Genomic DNA, 13,565 nt, shown 5'->3' on the forward strand with positions numbered 1-13,565 from the left:
AAAATGTCCCTGATCGACTGTGAACAGCAACAGAATTTTGTTTACGTTGCTAAGGGTGCTGTGCAGTCTTTTCTTTTTCTGAAAATGTTGGCTACAAAAGCTTCATTGCAGTGATGCCATGGAGTTCACCTGGCTTTTGTTGGTTATTCTTATACAAACCTTTGAAAATAGGCCTACAACAATGACCAGACTAAACTATTTCTTTGTTTATGCTAAGTTTTTTTTCGCCTTGTGAAATTAGGTTTGAAAGAAATCATTTAATTTCCTGATAAAAACAGATATAAACATACGATCTATTCTAGGTGAAAGGTGAAAAGATAGAACTACGTATTTTTAAAGTGTGTACGTAACGTAACTCTACCACAATCTTACACATAACGTGATTATTTGTTGATTTATCGAAGCTCAATTGCAGAAGTCTGATTTATATTCCACAACGCGTTTTATCTAGCGCTTGGGTTTTGGTCCTTATGGGTCACCGTACAACCGGCTCTAGCCTTTTACCTCTGTTGTTGGTAGTACGTTACACTGGCTAGTGTGTGGCGTGGTAGAAGCGGCGCAAACAATCCACATGAAATAACAAGCATTTGAAAATCTCATTTTATAACAACGATGTCGGACAAGGGGGATGTGGATTTAACTGGCGCAAAACAAAATGCTGGTGTATGGCTGGTGAAAGTAAGCGCTGTTAGCTCAATGAAGAGTACTGCTAGTGCTAATACTGCCAGATAATTCTGTTTTAGTACTCCTTTTATGTTGTTTTAAAGATCAGTGCATGGCTCCAACATTTACAAATAACATGCAAACGCATATTATTTGTAGGAAGTTTGAGTAATTATTGAAATAGAGTTTCAGAATGTGTTTTTTTGTCGTAGGTCCCAAAGTATTTATCACAGCAATGGGCAAAAGCAACAGGGAGAGGAGAGGTCGGAAAGCTTCGAATTGCAAAGTATGTTTCCATTTATCTTCATGTAATTTAGGTTCGCAAGCATATATATTTATATATACATTGTTACATTCAAACACGTTGTTTCTGTTTGTACAGGAATCAGGGCAAAGCAGAGGTAAATGTGATGAAACGTTTAACTTTACTCTGCCATTGGACTTATAAAAGTCTGAAAACGGATTCATTTTATTTTATGATTGTATTAACAGGTTTCATTCACACTCAATGAGGACCTGACCACTATAGACAGCATAGGGGAGAAAGCTTCTTTGGTACGAGCACCCAGAGAACATCCATTCACTCTTCAGACTGTTGGTGGACAGACTCTGGCTGTATTTACAGAAAGTTCTTCAGGTAAGAAGACCAACAGCTGACAAAAAAAGATGTTTTCTTTATTCTAGACGCACTGGTCAAATGAGATTATGCAGACTGAAACTAATGCATTTACATTTTTTTAGTAATTGATAATATGAAAACAATTTGTATGAATTTAGTAAAACTTTAATACATAACCCATATTTAATAATATATCATAAGTAATGTTAGTAAATAAGATTTTAATATGGGGACTATTTATAATAGATTCCAAAATTCCATTATTAATTCCATTAATGTTCCAAAAATATCAATAACTAATTTTTGACCAAAAATGTTACTGTCTTTTACCTTTGCGGGGCAGAATAAATCAGACAAATGCTTATTCTTATTCTTAAAAGTTGCACGTTACAAAATCAAACAATAAAATTCATGAAATTATTCATATACTTATAGTTAAGACAGTAAAACTTAAATATCGCGTATCACAGGCAGTTTCTGACAATCTCATATTAATCTTGAGTGCCTATACAGTAGTATTGCATATGTCATATCTTCGAAGAGTATTTAGTTTGATCAAATTTATAAAAGAGAGATATAGCTGTATGATTATTTCCGGAAAAACACGAGCTGCTAGAGGTGGGACTAGTGGGGAGAGTGGGATGGAACTACAGCACGAGCAAGCGTGTTTTGTACATTATGCACGTACATGCCGACTGCCAACAAAACACAGACGTATGACTTAGTTTGACTTAACGCGTGCAGTTCATGTCCGGCATCTTTTAGCACTGGCACCGCGCCATCTATCAGTTTCAAACGATCTCCAAATCCAACGTTATATCCACCGTTTATATAACATCCATCACTGAAATGCCGTGAACAAACAGACACACCTAAACTTCACTATCGCAAGAGTAACGAGCTGCAGCGCAGCCCATCTTGACGCGGCGCAGATAACCTTGATAGTAAGCGGGTCTCGCTCGTCGGTTGGCTCGTGGGCGGGCTATTTCTTTCGCCTTGCCGTGCTTTTATTAGCCATTGCCGGACAATGGCTAATAAAAGGAATAAGATCCCTGTTACGAAACAGGGATCCAGACTTATAAAAAACTTTCAGAAACAAGTTGGAGTGCTGGGGAGTGAATCAAGTACAGAAATACTAGTTGACCATGAGAAGCCAGCACGTTTAACAGTGTAAAGGAGTCAGAATGCATGACATAGCATGATACCTGATCTTTCAAATTTAGATACTGCGAGTTTAAAAAGGCAAAATATGTTGAAACAACTAAATGACAAAATAACTTTTTAAAGTGTACTTATAACATAGTTTTAAATGTTTTGAACTACATGTAAACACTCTAAAAATGTTTAAGTTCACCCAAAAATGACAATTCTGTCGTCATTTACTAATAACCCTTTTGTCATTTCAATCCTGAAGACAGAAAGTCTTACAGGTTTGAAATGACAAGAGGGCGAGTAAATGATGACTGCATTTTCATTTTTGAATTAACTTTAATGATTTAGTAATAAAAGTATAATGTGCCATGGTTATCCTTGATATAAAATTTTGCTTTTGAACAGCTCATATGGTAAGTCTTTTTGTGCAGGTCGTGAAACGTTCTGCACATTCTGCAATTCACTTACTCTCTGTCCACCTAGTCTAATTTATTTCCTCTATTGTTAATTATTTCTTGGTTTCTTTACAGCTCCTTTTTTTGTCTATTTTGAGAGAAATCGGATATAAGGGTGTAATAGCTTTGATCTGATGTTTTTTACATTTGCCTGATCTCTGCTTCTCAATCGGAGTGTGCGTGTGTTTTGGTAGTAGCAGAGTGTGTTTTCTGATTCCACTGAAACCAAATCTACTTTCTTAATGATTGTTTGATTAACATGGAATTGTTTTTGCTTTGGGTGTTGTCTGTGCATGTGCAACTTTACTTGACATCCACATCATTTTTCCGTGACACGATTGTTACAATGTACTTGAGTGCAAAAAGACCCATTCATATTTCGGTAGCACTTTATTTTACAGTCCTGTTTCCCATGTACATACTGTGTACAGTAAATATAATAACTAGGTGCTAACCCTGAACCTAAACTTATACTATGTAGTTACCTTATACTAAGCAGCACTTTCTTAGGTAAGTCCACAGTAAGTACACTATAGGTACACGCACTGTAAAATAAAGTGCAACCCACATTTCTAATATTCTAAAATACATTTCATTAAAATTCCATCGCTCAAACTATATTTGACTGCTTGGATTGTGTCTGCCAAATGCATAAATATAAATGCACTTAATACTTATATTATATATATATAGATGGTTTCAAAGCAACAACATAAACAAACGTTACTGCACATGCATGCTTTTGTGGCCCAAACCTAATTTCCGGTACACATCCGCAAAGAATAGAGTCCCTGTAGATTATTTCTAAAAACAAGCAAAAGAAACAACTAAATGACAATAGGTAGCAAGTTAAAAGTATGTCTACCCAGTATTAGCCTTTGGGTTACCAGTAGAAGAACCGTTACTTGGCTAAACTTAAATGCAGCAAGTTATACGACCCATTTAACAAATAGTTTATTAAAGGGATACTTCACCCAAAAATGAAAATTCTGTCATCATTTACTCGCATTCGAGTTGTTCCAAATGTGTATAAATTTCTTTGTTCTGTACTGTACATGTCTCTCCTCCAAACTCCGCCCACAAAAGCTGACTGTCACTGTTCTCTCAGAAGATGCACTCGTGGCCGGTATGCACAAGAACATACTTTGACAAGTTGTTTAGTACAGGGAACTGTGTGCAAGCGACCACTGTATGATGTCAAAGGATGTCGCGAGCGGCAGGGCTACTGTCAGACAGCCCTCTTCCGTCTGAAGTAAAGTTACCCACCGGAAGACGCTTTCATTGCGGTGTCTTTCTCTGACACTTTAAAAATCTCTCTCTCTCTCTCTCTCTCTCTCTCTCTCTCTCTCTCTCTCTCCTTCTCTCTCACTCTCTCTCTCTCTCTCTCTCTCTCTCTCTCTCTCTCTCTCTCTCTCTCTCTCTCTCTCTCTCTCTCTCTCTGCGCTGGTTGCTGCTTGATCGTATCACGAGTCATGTTCGGTCAAATTTATTCGGCCACTTCACAAATTCGGCCGAACACCGAACTTGCGTTTTTTGCTATTTTCGGCCGAACATTTTCGGTGGCCGAACATTCGGTGCATCCCTAATTTGTTTGAATGAACCAGCATTTCTGCCATGTAGTAAACGTTTTACCTATGTTAAGTAATTATTAGATTAATGGACTGACCTTTAAGTTAGCAGTTTAGATTCTTGTGATTTGTCCGTTTTATCTGTAGTGGCGCACTGATGTCCTCTAGCTCAACAGGTGGAACATGGCCTTAGCAATGCTAAGGTCATGGGTTTGACTTCCCAGGGAGCACGTGAACTAAATATATTGCTCTGTACATTGCTTTGGATAAAAGTGTCTGCTAAAATGCACAAATCATAAGGATCATAAGGATAAAAAAATCATGAGGATACATAAAGATAAGTAACCTGAAACTTAGTTTTAAACAGATGTGGTGATAAAGATGCAAGAAATACAATGCAAATGCATTGCAGCTTTAATGCAAAGGACATTATTTTTGCTACTGTAAATAAACATTTATATCCTACATGTTCACTTTTATATATAAATCTACGTGTTGCCCGTTGGATCTTTGAATAATACATTTATGAATCTACACTGATTTGAAAAAAGTCTTTAGTGGGATGTGGAGTAGGGGCATCTAGTATGTTGGGATTAGGGTAAGCATGGGTTTCTGATTCATTGACTCATTGGTTTCAGTTAATCTAACTTGACCATTTGTAGTTGTGTGTGGCCAAAAGTGATGTCCAGCTTTGACACAAAGCTTTTTAAGGCTGTCCAAAATAATTGCTTTTTCAAAACAAAAAAACAAGAGTATAAACGTTAGCATCAATTAATAAGTGTAGTCAGTTTATGCTTTATTTTCTATGATCTTTAGTTTTGTATATTAAAACCTATATTCAATAAATAAATACCTTAAGTTTAGCGTTTTCTCTATTTTGTGATATACTCCTCATATTTTGATGGTTAGTAATGTAGTCTATGGGGGCATTAAAAGTTATTATAGTTTTGAGTTTAGTTTTATTCAGATTTATTAATATTTTAAATTAGTTTTTATTTTTAGATTTTTATTTTTTATGTTAAATTTAGTTAAAGTTTTGGCAACTTCATAGTTTTATATGCTTTTGTCGTTTTATAACTTTTTTTAGGTTGCTATACAAGATTACTTTTAAAGATTACTTGCTATACAAGTTTTATTTTAGTTTTTGTTTTTTTTAATAATAATTTTAGTGTTCTAAACTTATTTCAGTTTATTTTTGAGGCAACGTTTCAATTTTTCCTTTAGTTAAGTTTTTCCAAAAAATTTTAGTTCAATATTTGATTTGATTTCAATGAACAGAAACATTTTCAAAGACTAATTTTAGTAAACTAAAATAACCTTGAAGCAAATATTGTACAGAAATGACATCACTTTTTGCCACACCTCCGTGGTTTGTCTGTTTTTGTGTGTGTGCTTTCGCTGACTGCTTTGTGAGAAACCTCCGTGAGGCATCGCCTGCCGTTATCATATGGCGAATGTCCCCCTTGTTCTCATGTTGCCATCCCTTTTATAGGGCAGTCAGATGCTGAGGCCAGCAGCCCAGGTACAGGTACAGGCCCAGGTGAGTCCTTAACGTCGCTCCTTGCTTGAGTGGAGGTCAAGCCTTAAACTATATGCACCGGTCTGCTGGCCGTTGATTTAAACAAAAGCTGATAATGACCAAAAGACCAACTAAGTGTGAAACTGTGTGTGGTTGTTTTATTGCCATTAATACAGATATTTAAACATTTCAGTCAACAAAACAACAGTACGTATGCAACCCTCTTTAAAACTTTAGAATTGGAGTGTTTATGAATGGTAGTCATGTGTGCAACAATCACACACCACAGCCTGGAGCAGTGATACTGAGCAGAAGCGACTGCTATGTTTCTCATTAATGATGCAATAATGAGAGCAGTGATACACTATGTGTTGCAGCAGAGATTGATCAGTTACAACCGAGTCTTAATGTCTCTTTTCTCTCACAAAGACAAAATTGCACTGGAAGGAATGGTGGTACAGAGAGCTGAATGCAGACCGGCAGTAAGTGAAAACTACATGAGGCTTAAGAGGTAATATCATTTGAATACACATTTATGCACACATTTACATAGCAATAATGAATTCAGTACAATTTTATTTATATAGGCCTGGCACTTTGGACAGTTTATCATTGTTGCAAAGCTGCTGTACATACAATTATGCTGTGTTTATTGAAATAAAGAGAAATAGATAAATGTGCATTAACTTTGGAATAATTGAACGGCCCTTCGTCAATTATTCCTTACATAATCCATGAATTACTGCATTTTTCTCAATACAATATTTATTGATGAAACTGATATTTAAGAAAATGCAATTATTTCAATTATTGTCGGTACTGGAAACTTACAATTATAGACTCTATATGCGTTAAAGTTCAATGCATAATTAAAGTTAAATGTAAGATGTTTATAAGGTATAAAACCCAAGAAGCAATGTCAGCTGTCTCCCATTGAACAGGTCAATGACAAGGAAACAAAACTCTTTTGTTATTGTAATATGAATGAAACTCCAGTTGTATAAGGTGTTATAATGTTTTTTTAATGGCCGATGTCGATACCAATATTAAGAAAGCATTGTGGCCAATTGGCAGATATAACACAAATGCAATTAAATGAGAAACATACAGAAAGTTGGTGAAACTAAATGAACAATTATTGTGTTACGTGCCTAGTTAATACCAGACATGAACACATGAAAAGGTCCACACATGACATTAAATTAAATGTGGGCAGCTAAACATGGCTTTATATGAATAAAATATAGCAATTTACACATATTATTGATACATACCATACATTTTGTATCTCATTCACCTTACACAACCCATTTTATTGTGGTCATGTTACTTTACTAAAGCCGGGGCCTCACCACAAGATAATCGGGCCGATTCCTCCCCATGATCTTGAAAGGCTCTACAGATTATTTTATCCGATTTTCCTGTGGTGTGATGTGTGTTAAGTGAATGAACCGGATTGGAAGAACATCGGAGCCACCCCGATTGCAAATTGTAAATGTTCAACATGCAAGTAATGGTAGTGGTAAGAGTCCGAGTGTGCTGATGTTTTAAGTTAGAACAGAAAAAATAGGTCCAGTGGAGTCACTTTCAGGTTATAATGTAAGCAGGTATTTTTTTACAAAACCGTATTAATATTCTTTTTTACTTACTGTGAAGACAAATACAACAATATTTGAAAGTTGCAATAAAATTGTATCTAGTGCTGTGCCACCTTAAATGCTTTAGACGACGCTGCTTGAGCAATTTCTCAACAATTGTTTATATTGAACACATATATAATAAACATACAGTGAAATAATAATAAAACTTATTCTGAAATCTCGAGAGAATTTGCTAGATTTCCTGTCTTCAAAGTCAGGACTTTCTTCGTCACATCACGGCGCACCACACATTATAGGAGCAAAACGATTAAATCTAGGATTTTTTGTCCTCATGTTTGTGGTCTCTCATTGAAAGCACATGGCCCAATGAAGTTTGGAAAGATCTGTACATCTCACCTGCTATGGGGCTAACACACAGTTTGTTTTTTGATACGTTTGCTCTCGATGCACATAACTTTGTGATCTAGTTGGATTTACAGAAGTTCATTATGCTAAACATCCTCTCGTTATATGTACAGTGAGGGAAATAAGTATTTGATCCCCTGCTGATTTTGTAAGTTTGCCTACTTACAAACAAATGAGGGGTCTATAATTTTTATGGTGGGTTTATTTTAACTGATAGACACAGAATATTAAAAAAAATCAGGGGAAAAAAATGTTATATAAAGGTTATAAATTGATTTGCATTTCAGTCAGTGAAATAAGTATTTGATCCCCAAGCAAAACATAACTTTGTACTTTGTGGAGAAACCCTTGTTGGCAAGCACAGAGGTCAGACGTTTCTGATAGTTGGTCACCAGGTTTGCACATGTGTCCGGATACATTTAGTCCACTCCTCTGTCAATCTTTAAGGTTTCTTGGCTGTCGCTCAGCAAATTGGAGTTTTAGCCTCCTTCACAGAGGTTCTATAGGACTAGGGTCTAGAGACTGGCTAGGACATTTAATGTGCTTCTCCTTAAGCCACTATTTGGTTGTCTTGGCAATATGTTTTGCGTCTTTGTCATGTTAAAGGCTCATCCATGACCCATCTTCAGTGACCTAGTTAAGGGGAGGAGGTTCTCGTCCAAGATTTTACGGTACATGGGCCCGTCCCTCAGCCCCTCAATGCGGTGAAGTCATCCTGTATACCTGTAGCAGAGAAAAAGCCCTAAAGCAGAATGTTTCCAACACTGTGCTTCTCTGTAGACATGATGTTCTTGGGCTCATAGTCAGCATTTCTCTCCCTCCAAACACAGGAGTCCATTTTGGTCTCACAGCAGTGCCAGCACTTTCGCCAAAGCCTTTTCTGAATCATTTTGATGTTCATTGTCAAACTTAAGACGAGCCAGGCGGGCCTTCTTGGGCAGGAGGACCTTGCGGGTGCTTCAGGATTTCAGTCTACTGTGGCATAGCGTTACCAATGTGTTACCAATGTTTTGCTTGCAACTGTGTTCCCAACTGTCTTGAAATCATTAACAGGCTTCTTCCGTGTAGTTCTGGGCTGATCTTTAACATTTCTCATGATCATCTTTACCCCATTGGGGAAATATTGCAGGGAGCTCCAGAACAAGGGCATTTGATAGTTATTTTGTATATCTTCTATTTCCAAATAATCACACCAACAGTCATCTCCTTCTCACCAAGCTTCTGTCTGTAGCCTAGTCAAGGTTTGTGCAGGTCTCCAATCTTGTCGCTGACATCCTTTAAAACCTATTTGGTCTGGACCATGGTGTTGGAGAGGTTGAACCGGAAGATACAGATTCTGTTGGCAGGCATCTTTTATATACATAACAAGCTGATTTAGGAGTACTTTCTTAAAGTGACAGGACTAATCTGTGGTCCATATAGGCACATAACCAATCTGTGGAGCCAGAATTCTTGCTAGTTGGTAGGGGATCAAATACTTATTTCACTGACTGAAATGCAAATCAATTTATAACCTTTATATAACATTTTTTTCCCCTGATTTTTTTTAATATTCTGTGTCTATCAGTTAAAATAAACCCACCATAAAAATTATAGACCCTTCATTTGTTTGTAAGTAGGCAAACTTACAAAATCAGCAGGGGATCAAATACTTATTTCACTGACTGAAATGCAAATCAATTTATAACCTTTATATAACATTTTTTCCCCTGGTTTTTTTTCATATTCTGTGTCTATCAGTTAAAATAAACCCACCATAAAAATTATAGACCCTTCATTTGTTTGTAAGTAGGCAAACTTACAAAATCAGCAGGGGATCAAATACTTATTTCCCTCACTGTATGTTGCTAGAATTTAACATGTTTCTTTTGTTGCAGACTGCAGATTGAGGAGTCATCCAAACCCCTCAGATTCTCTCAACAGCTTGACAAGGCTGTTACCACCAACTACAAACCTGTGGCTAATCACACCTATAATGTAAGTAAAGCTTTTAAATAATCTTGAAGATGTGTGTCTGTCTATGTGATATATGCCTATCACACTGTATTTGCTCCCTCTCTGTCACAGCTGGACTATGAGAAGAGGAAGAAAGAAGAAGGGAAGAGGGCACGTGCAGATAAACAGCAGGTGCTGGACATGCTGTTTTCCGCCTTTGAGAAGCATCAGTATTATAATATTAAGGATCTTGTGGATATCACAAAACAGCCTGTGGTGAGTTGAACAACTTTTTTATGTGGAATAACCCACAAAATGTTTCTACCTTACAGATATCACTGAAATAGTCGGATGTATAAAAATGTTACTAATAGAAAATAACACTTTTCTTAAAATAACTATATAATTAGAAGACATTTTAATGGATAAGATTTGATTAAATATACTAACCTGCTCATAAGGTAAAAATAAATATATTCACAAATACTCTAAACATTCATAAGAAACAGTTCTCACTATTATCACTATTTTATTTTGATTTATTTGAGAAAGTTAAGAATACTTTGTATTCTTTTCATTTTAAGAAAAAAAACCCAAGTACTGGAAAATCCATCTGACCTTCTGTGGCAATTAAAATCATATATTTTCATAAAATATTGTGAGGTGCTTGTTACTAGATTAGAGAATCGATCCCCTGACATTATACTCTGTGTCTATTTTTGTGCTGAAGGGTTGGTTGTGCTGAAGCCAAAAGGGTTGATTTGTTTGTATTCTGCAGATTTACTTGAAGGAGATTCTTCGAGACATTGGCATCTACAATGTCAAAGGCACCCACAAAAACACCTGGGAGCTTAAACCGGAGTACAGGCACTATCAAAATGAAGAAAAGAGTGACTGAGCGTTTTTATAGCACAGTAATGAGCCCTGGACCCATTTATTGAAATCTGTGGCTATCAAAAAAAAACATTACCTTCCCAAAGAACTGCAAAATGGTATTAGTTCTAGATATCGCTCATTGTTTGTTTTAAGACATTTCAGAAACCTTTGTGGGGTTTTACAGCGCTAAGCAGTTTTATGTTAAGTATTTCACTTTTTGGATTCACATTATAACAAACTACAACAGGATCATAGGTGAGATTAGATGGTGTTTAATTTCAGATCATGTTTTTATGTATAAATAAGCTAATGTTTTAAAGAAAACAAGCTGATATAATAACTGTAAAGTTGTTTTCTGCTTAAAAACAAGGCTTTTTACATTGTTTGGTGTTTGATGATGTTGAAATAAAGTTTTTATAAAGTTTTTTTGAGATTGTTTCAACTTTTGTTTTACTGGAGACTTAAATTCTTTTGATAACTAAATTGCTATAACTTCTGTCTACAATGGTTTCAAATGAGTCATACTCTTTCTACAAATCATCAAAAACTGGTGTCACAATGAGTATTTATAACAAAGTATTTATGCTGTGCTTTTTGTCTAACAGATTTAAAGGGATATTTTATGCAAAAAAAATACTTATCCTCAGGTTGTTCCAAACCTGTATAATTTATTTGTTCTGCTGAACACAAAGGAAGATATTTGGAAGAATGTCAATATCCAAACAGATCTCATCCCCCATTTACTCCCATAGTAGGGAAAATAAATACTATGGGAGTCAATGGGGATGAGATGTGTTTGGTTGATGACAATCTTACAAATATCTTCCTTTGTGTTTATCAGAACAAAGACATTTATACAGGTTTGGAACAATCTGAGAATGAGTTATTAACAGAATTTGTTTTTTCATTTTTGGGTGAACTATCCCTTTAACTATTTTTATGATTTGATTTTTAAAACAGAGGGCTTTTTATGTGTGACAGGTTTTATTCCTTGTCAGAAATCAGAAAGAGCTTTATTGCCAAGTATGTTTGCACATACAAGGAATTTGTTTTGGTGACAGGAGCATCCAGTACACAGAAACAGCAACAACAGTACACAGAGACCATAACACAATAGAATACAGTACACAGATTATTTAAATGAGGGCCTATGGGTATAAAAAATTAAGAAATGCAATACAATAAACATAAGATAAATATATAGAGAGTAAAGCTATGTGTGTATGTAAATATGTACAAGTAAAAAATAAGAATAGACTTGTAGTACAAGGTGTGTGCTATATACAGCAGAATGAAATATAATTTACAGAAAAAGTTGTATAAAAAATTGTGTATTATCTGGAGGATATAATTAATATTGCACTTAATTATTATTGCACAGAGTTATTAATTGCACAGTGGGTGAAAAAATGTTCAAGAGGTAGATGGCCTGAGGGAAGAAGCTGTTTTTGTGTCTGGTTGTTTTGGTGCTCAGTGCTCTGTAGCGTCGACCAGACGGCAGCATTGTGAAGAGCTGATGGCTTGGATGTGAGAGGTCCAGGGTGATTTTCTGAGCCCTTTTCCTCACTCTGGATGTATACAGTTCTTGGAGGGTGGGCAGGGGAGCACCAAAGATCTTCTCAGCAGTCCGAACCGTCCTCTGTAGTCTTCTGATGTCTGACTATGTGGCTGAGCCCAACCAGAGTGATGGATGTGCAGAGGACATACTCTATGACTGCTGAGTATAAACTGTTTTAATAGAGTTTGTGGTAGGTTGAACTTCTTCAGCTGATGTAAGAAGTACAACCTCTGCTGGGCTTTTTTAGCAATGGAGCCAATGTGATTGTCCCACTTCAGGTCCTGAGAGATGGTGGTGCCCAGGAACCTGAATGACTCCACTGCTGCCACAGTGCTGTTCATGATGGTGAGAGGGGGGAGTGCAGGGGGGTTTCTGCTGAAGTCCACAATCGTCTCCACTGTTTTAAGCGTGTTCAGCTCCAAGTTGTTATGACTGCACCAGACAGCCAGCTGCTCAACCTCCTGTCTGTACGCAGACTCATCACCATCCTGGATGAGGCCAATGAGCGTGGTGTCGTCTGCGAACTTCAGAAGTCTGACAGAAGGGTCCTGGGCAGTGCAGTCATTGGTGTATAGGGAGAAGAGCAGTGGGGAGAGAACGCACCCCTGGGGGGCACCAGTGCTGATTGTGCGGGTGCTGGATGTGAGTTTCCCCATTCTCACTAACTGCTGCCTGTCTGTCAGAAATCTGGTGATCCACTCACAGATAGAGCCAGGAACAGATAGCTGGGTTATGGTGTTGAAAGCGGAGCTAAAGTCCACAAACAGGATCCTCACATAGGTCCCGGTCTATCCAGATGTTTCAGGACAAAATGCAGCCCCATGTTAACTGCATCCTCAACAGACCTGTTTGCTCTGTAGGCAAACTGCAGGGGGTCCAATAAGGGTTCTGTGATGTCCTTCAGATAGGCCAGTACCAGTCTCTCGAATGACTTCATGACCACAGATGTGAGAGCGACGGGTCTGTAGTCATTCAGTCCTGTGATTTTGGTTTTCTTTGGGATGGGGAGTATGGTGGAGCGCTTGAAACAGGAAGGAACTGTGCACAGCTCCAGTGATCTGTTGAAAATCTGAGAAGATGAAGGCCAGTTGAATAGCACAGCTTTTAAGACAGGCTGGGGAGATACCATCTGGGCTTGGTGCTTTTCTTGTCTTTGATCTATAATCCTCATTTTATTTCTAAGTGAAATTTTAGCAAAGTAACCTTAACACTGT

General features: G+C 37.0%; 1 protein-coding gene across 2 annotated transcripts; it reads left to right on the forward strand.

The window, feature by feature from the left end:
• Window positions 1–487: 487 nt before the first annotated feature.
• On the forward strand, window positions 488–11,219 carry gtf2f2a (general transcription factor IIF, polypeptide 2a). Of its 2 annotated transcripts, XM_057332307.1 has the most exons (9): window positions 488–678; window positions 876–949; window positions 1,046–1,064; window positions 1,156–1,300; window positions 5,950–5,997; window positions 6,406–6,487; window positions 9,860–9,959; window positions 10,050–10,193; window positions 10,696–11,219. In XM_057332307.1, exons 1-9 carry the CDS (start codon window positions 613–615, stop codon window positions 10,813–10,815), a joined length of 798 nt encoding a protein of 265 aa, XP_057188290.1. In that variant the 5' UTR covers window positions 488–612; the 3' UTR covers window positions 10,816–11,219. The 2 variants fall into 2 exon arrangements, with proteins under 2 accessions (XP_057188290.1, XP_057188291.1); XM_057332308.1 differs by lacking the exon at window positions 5,950–5,997.
• The last annotated feature ends 2,346 nt before the right edge of the window (window positions 11,220–13,565 follow it).

This window comes from Triplophysa rosa, linkage group LG4 (genome assembly GCF_024868665.1).
Source record: "Triplophysa rosa linkage group LG4, Trosa_1v2, whole genome shotgun sequence".
NCBI classification, from domain to species: domain Eukaryota; kingdom Metazoa; phylum Chordata; class Actinopteri; order Cypriniformes; family Nemacheilidae; genus Triplophysa; species Triplophysa rosa.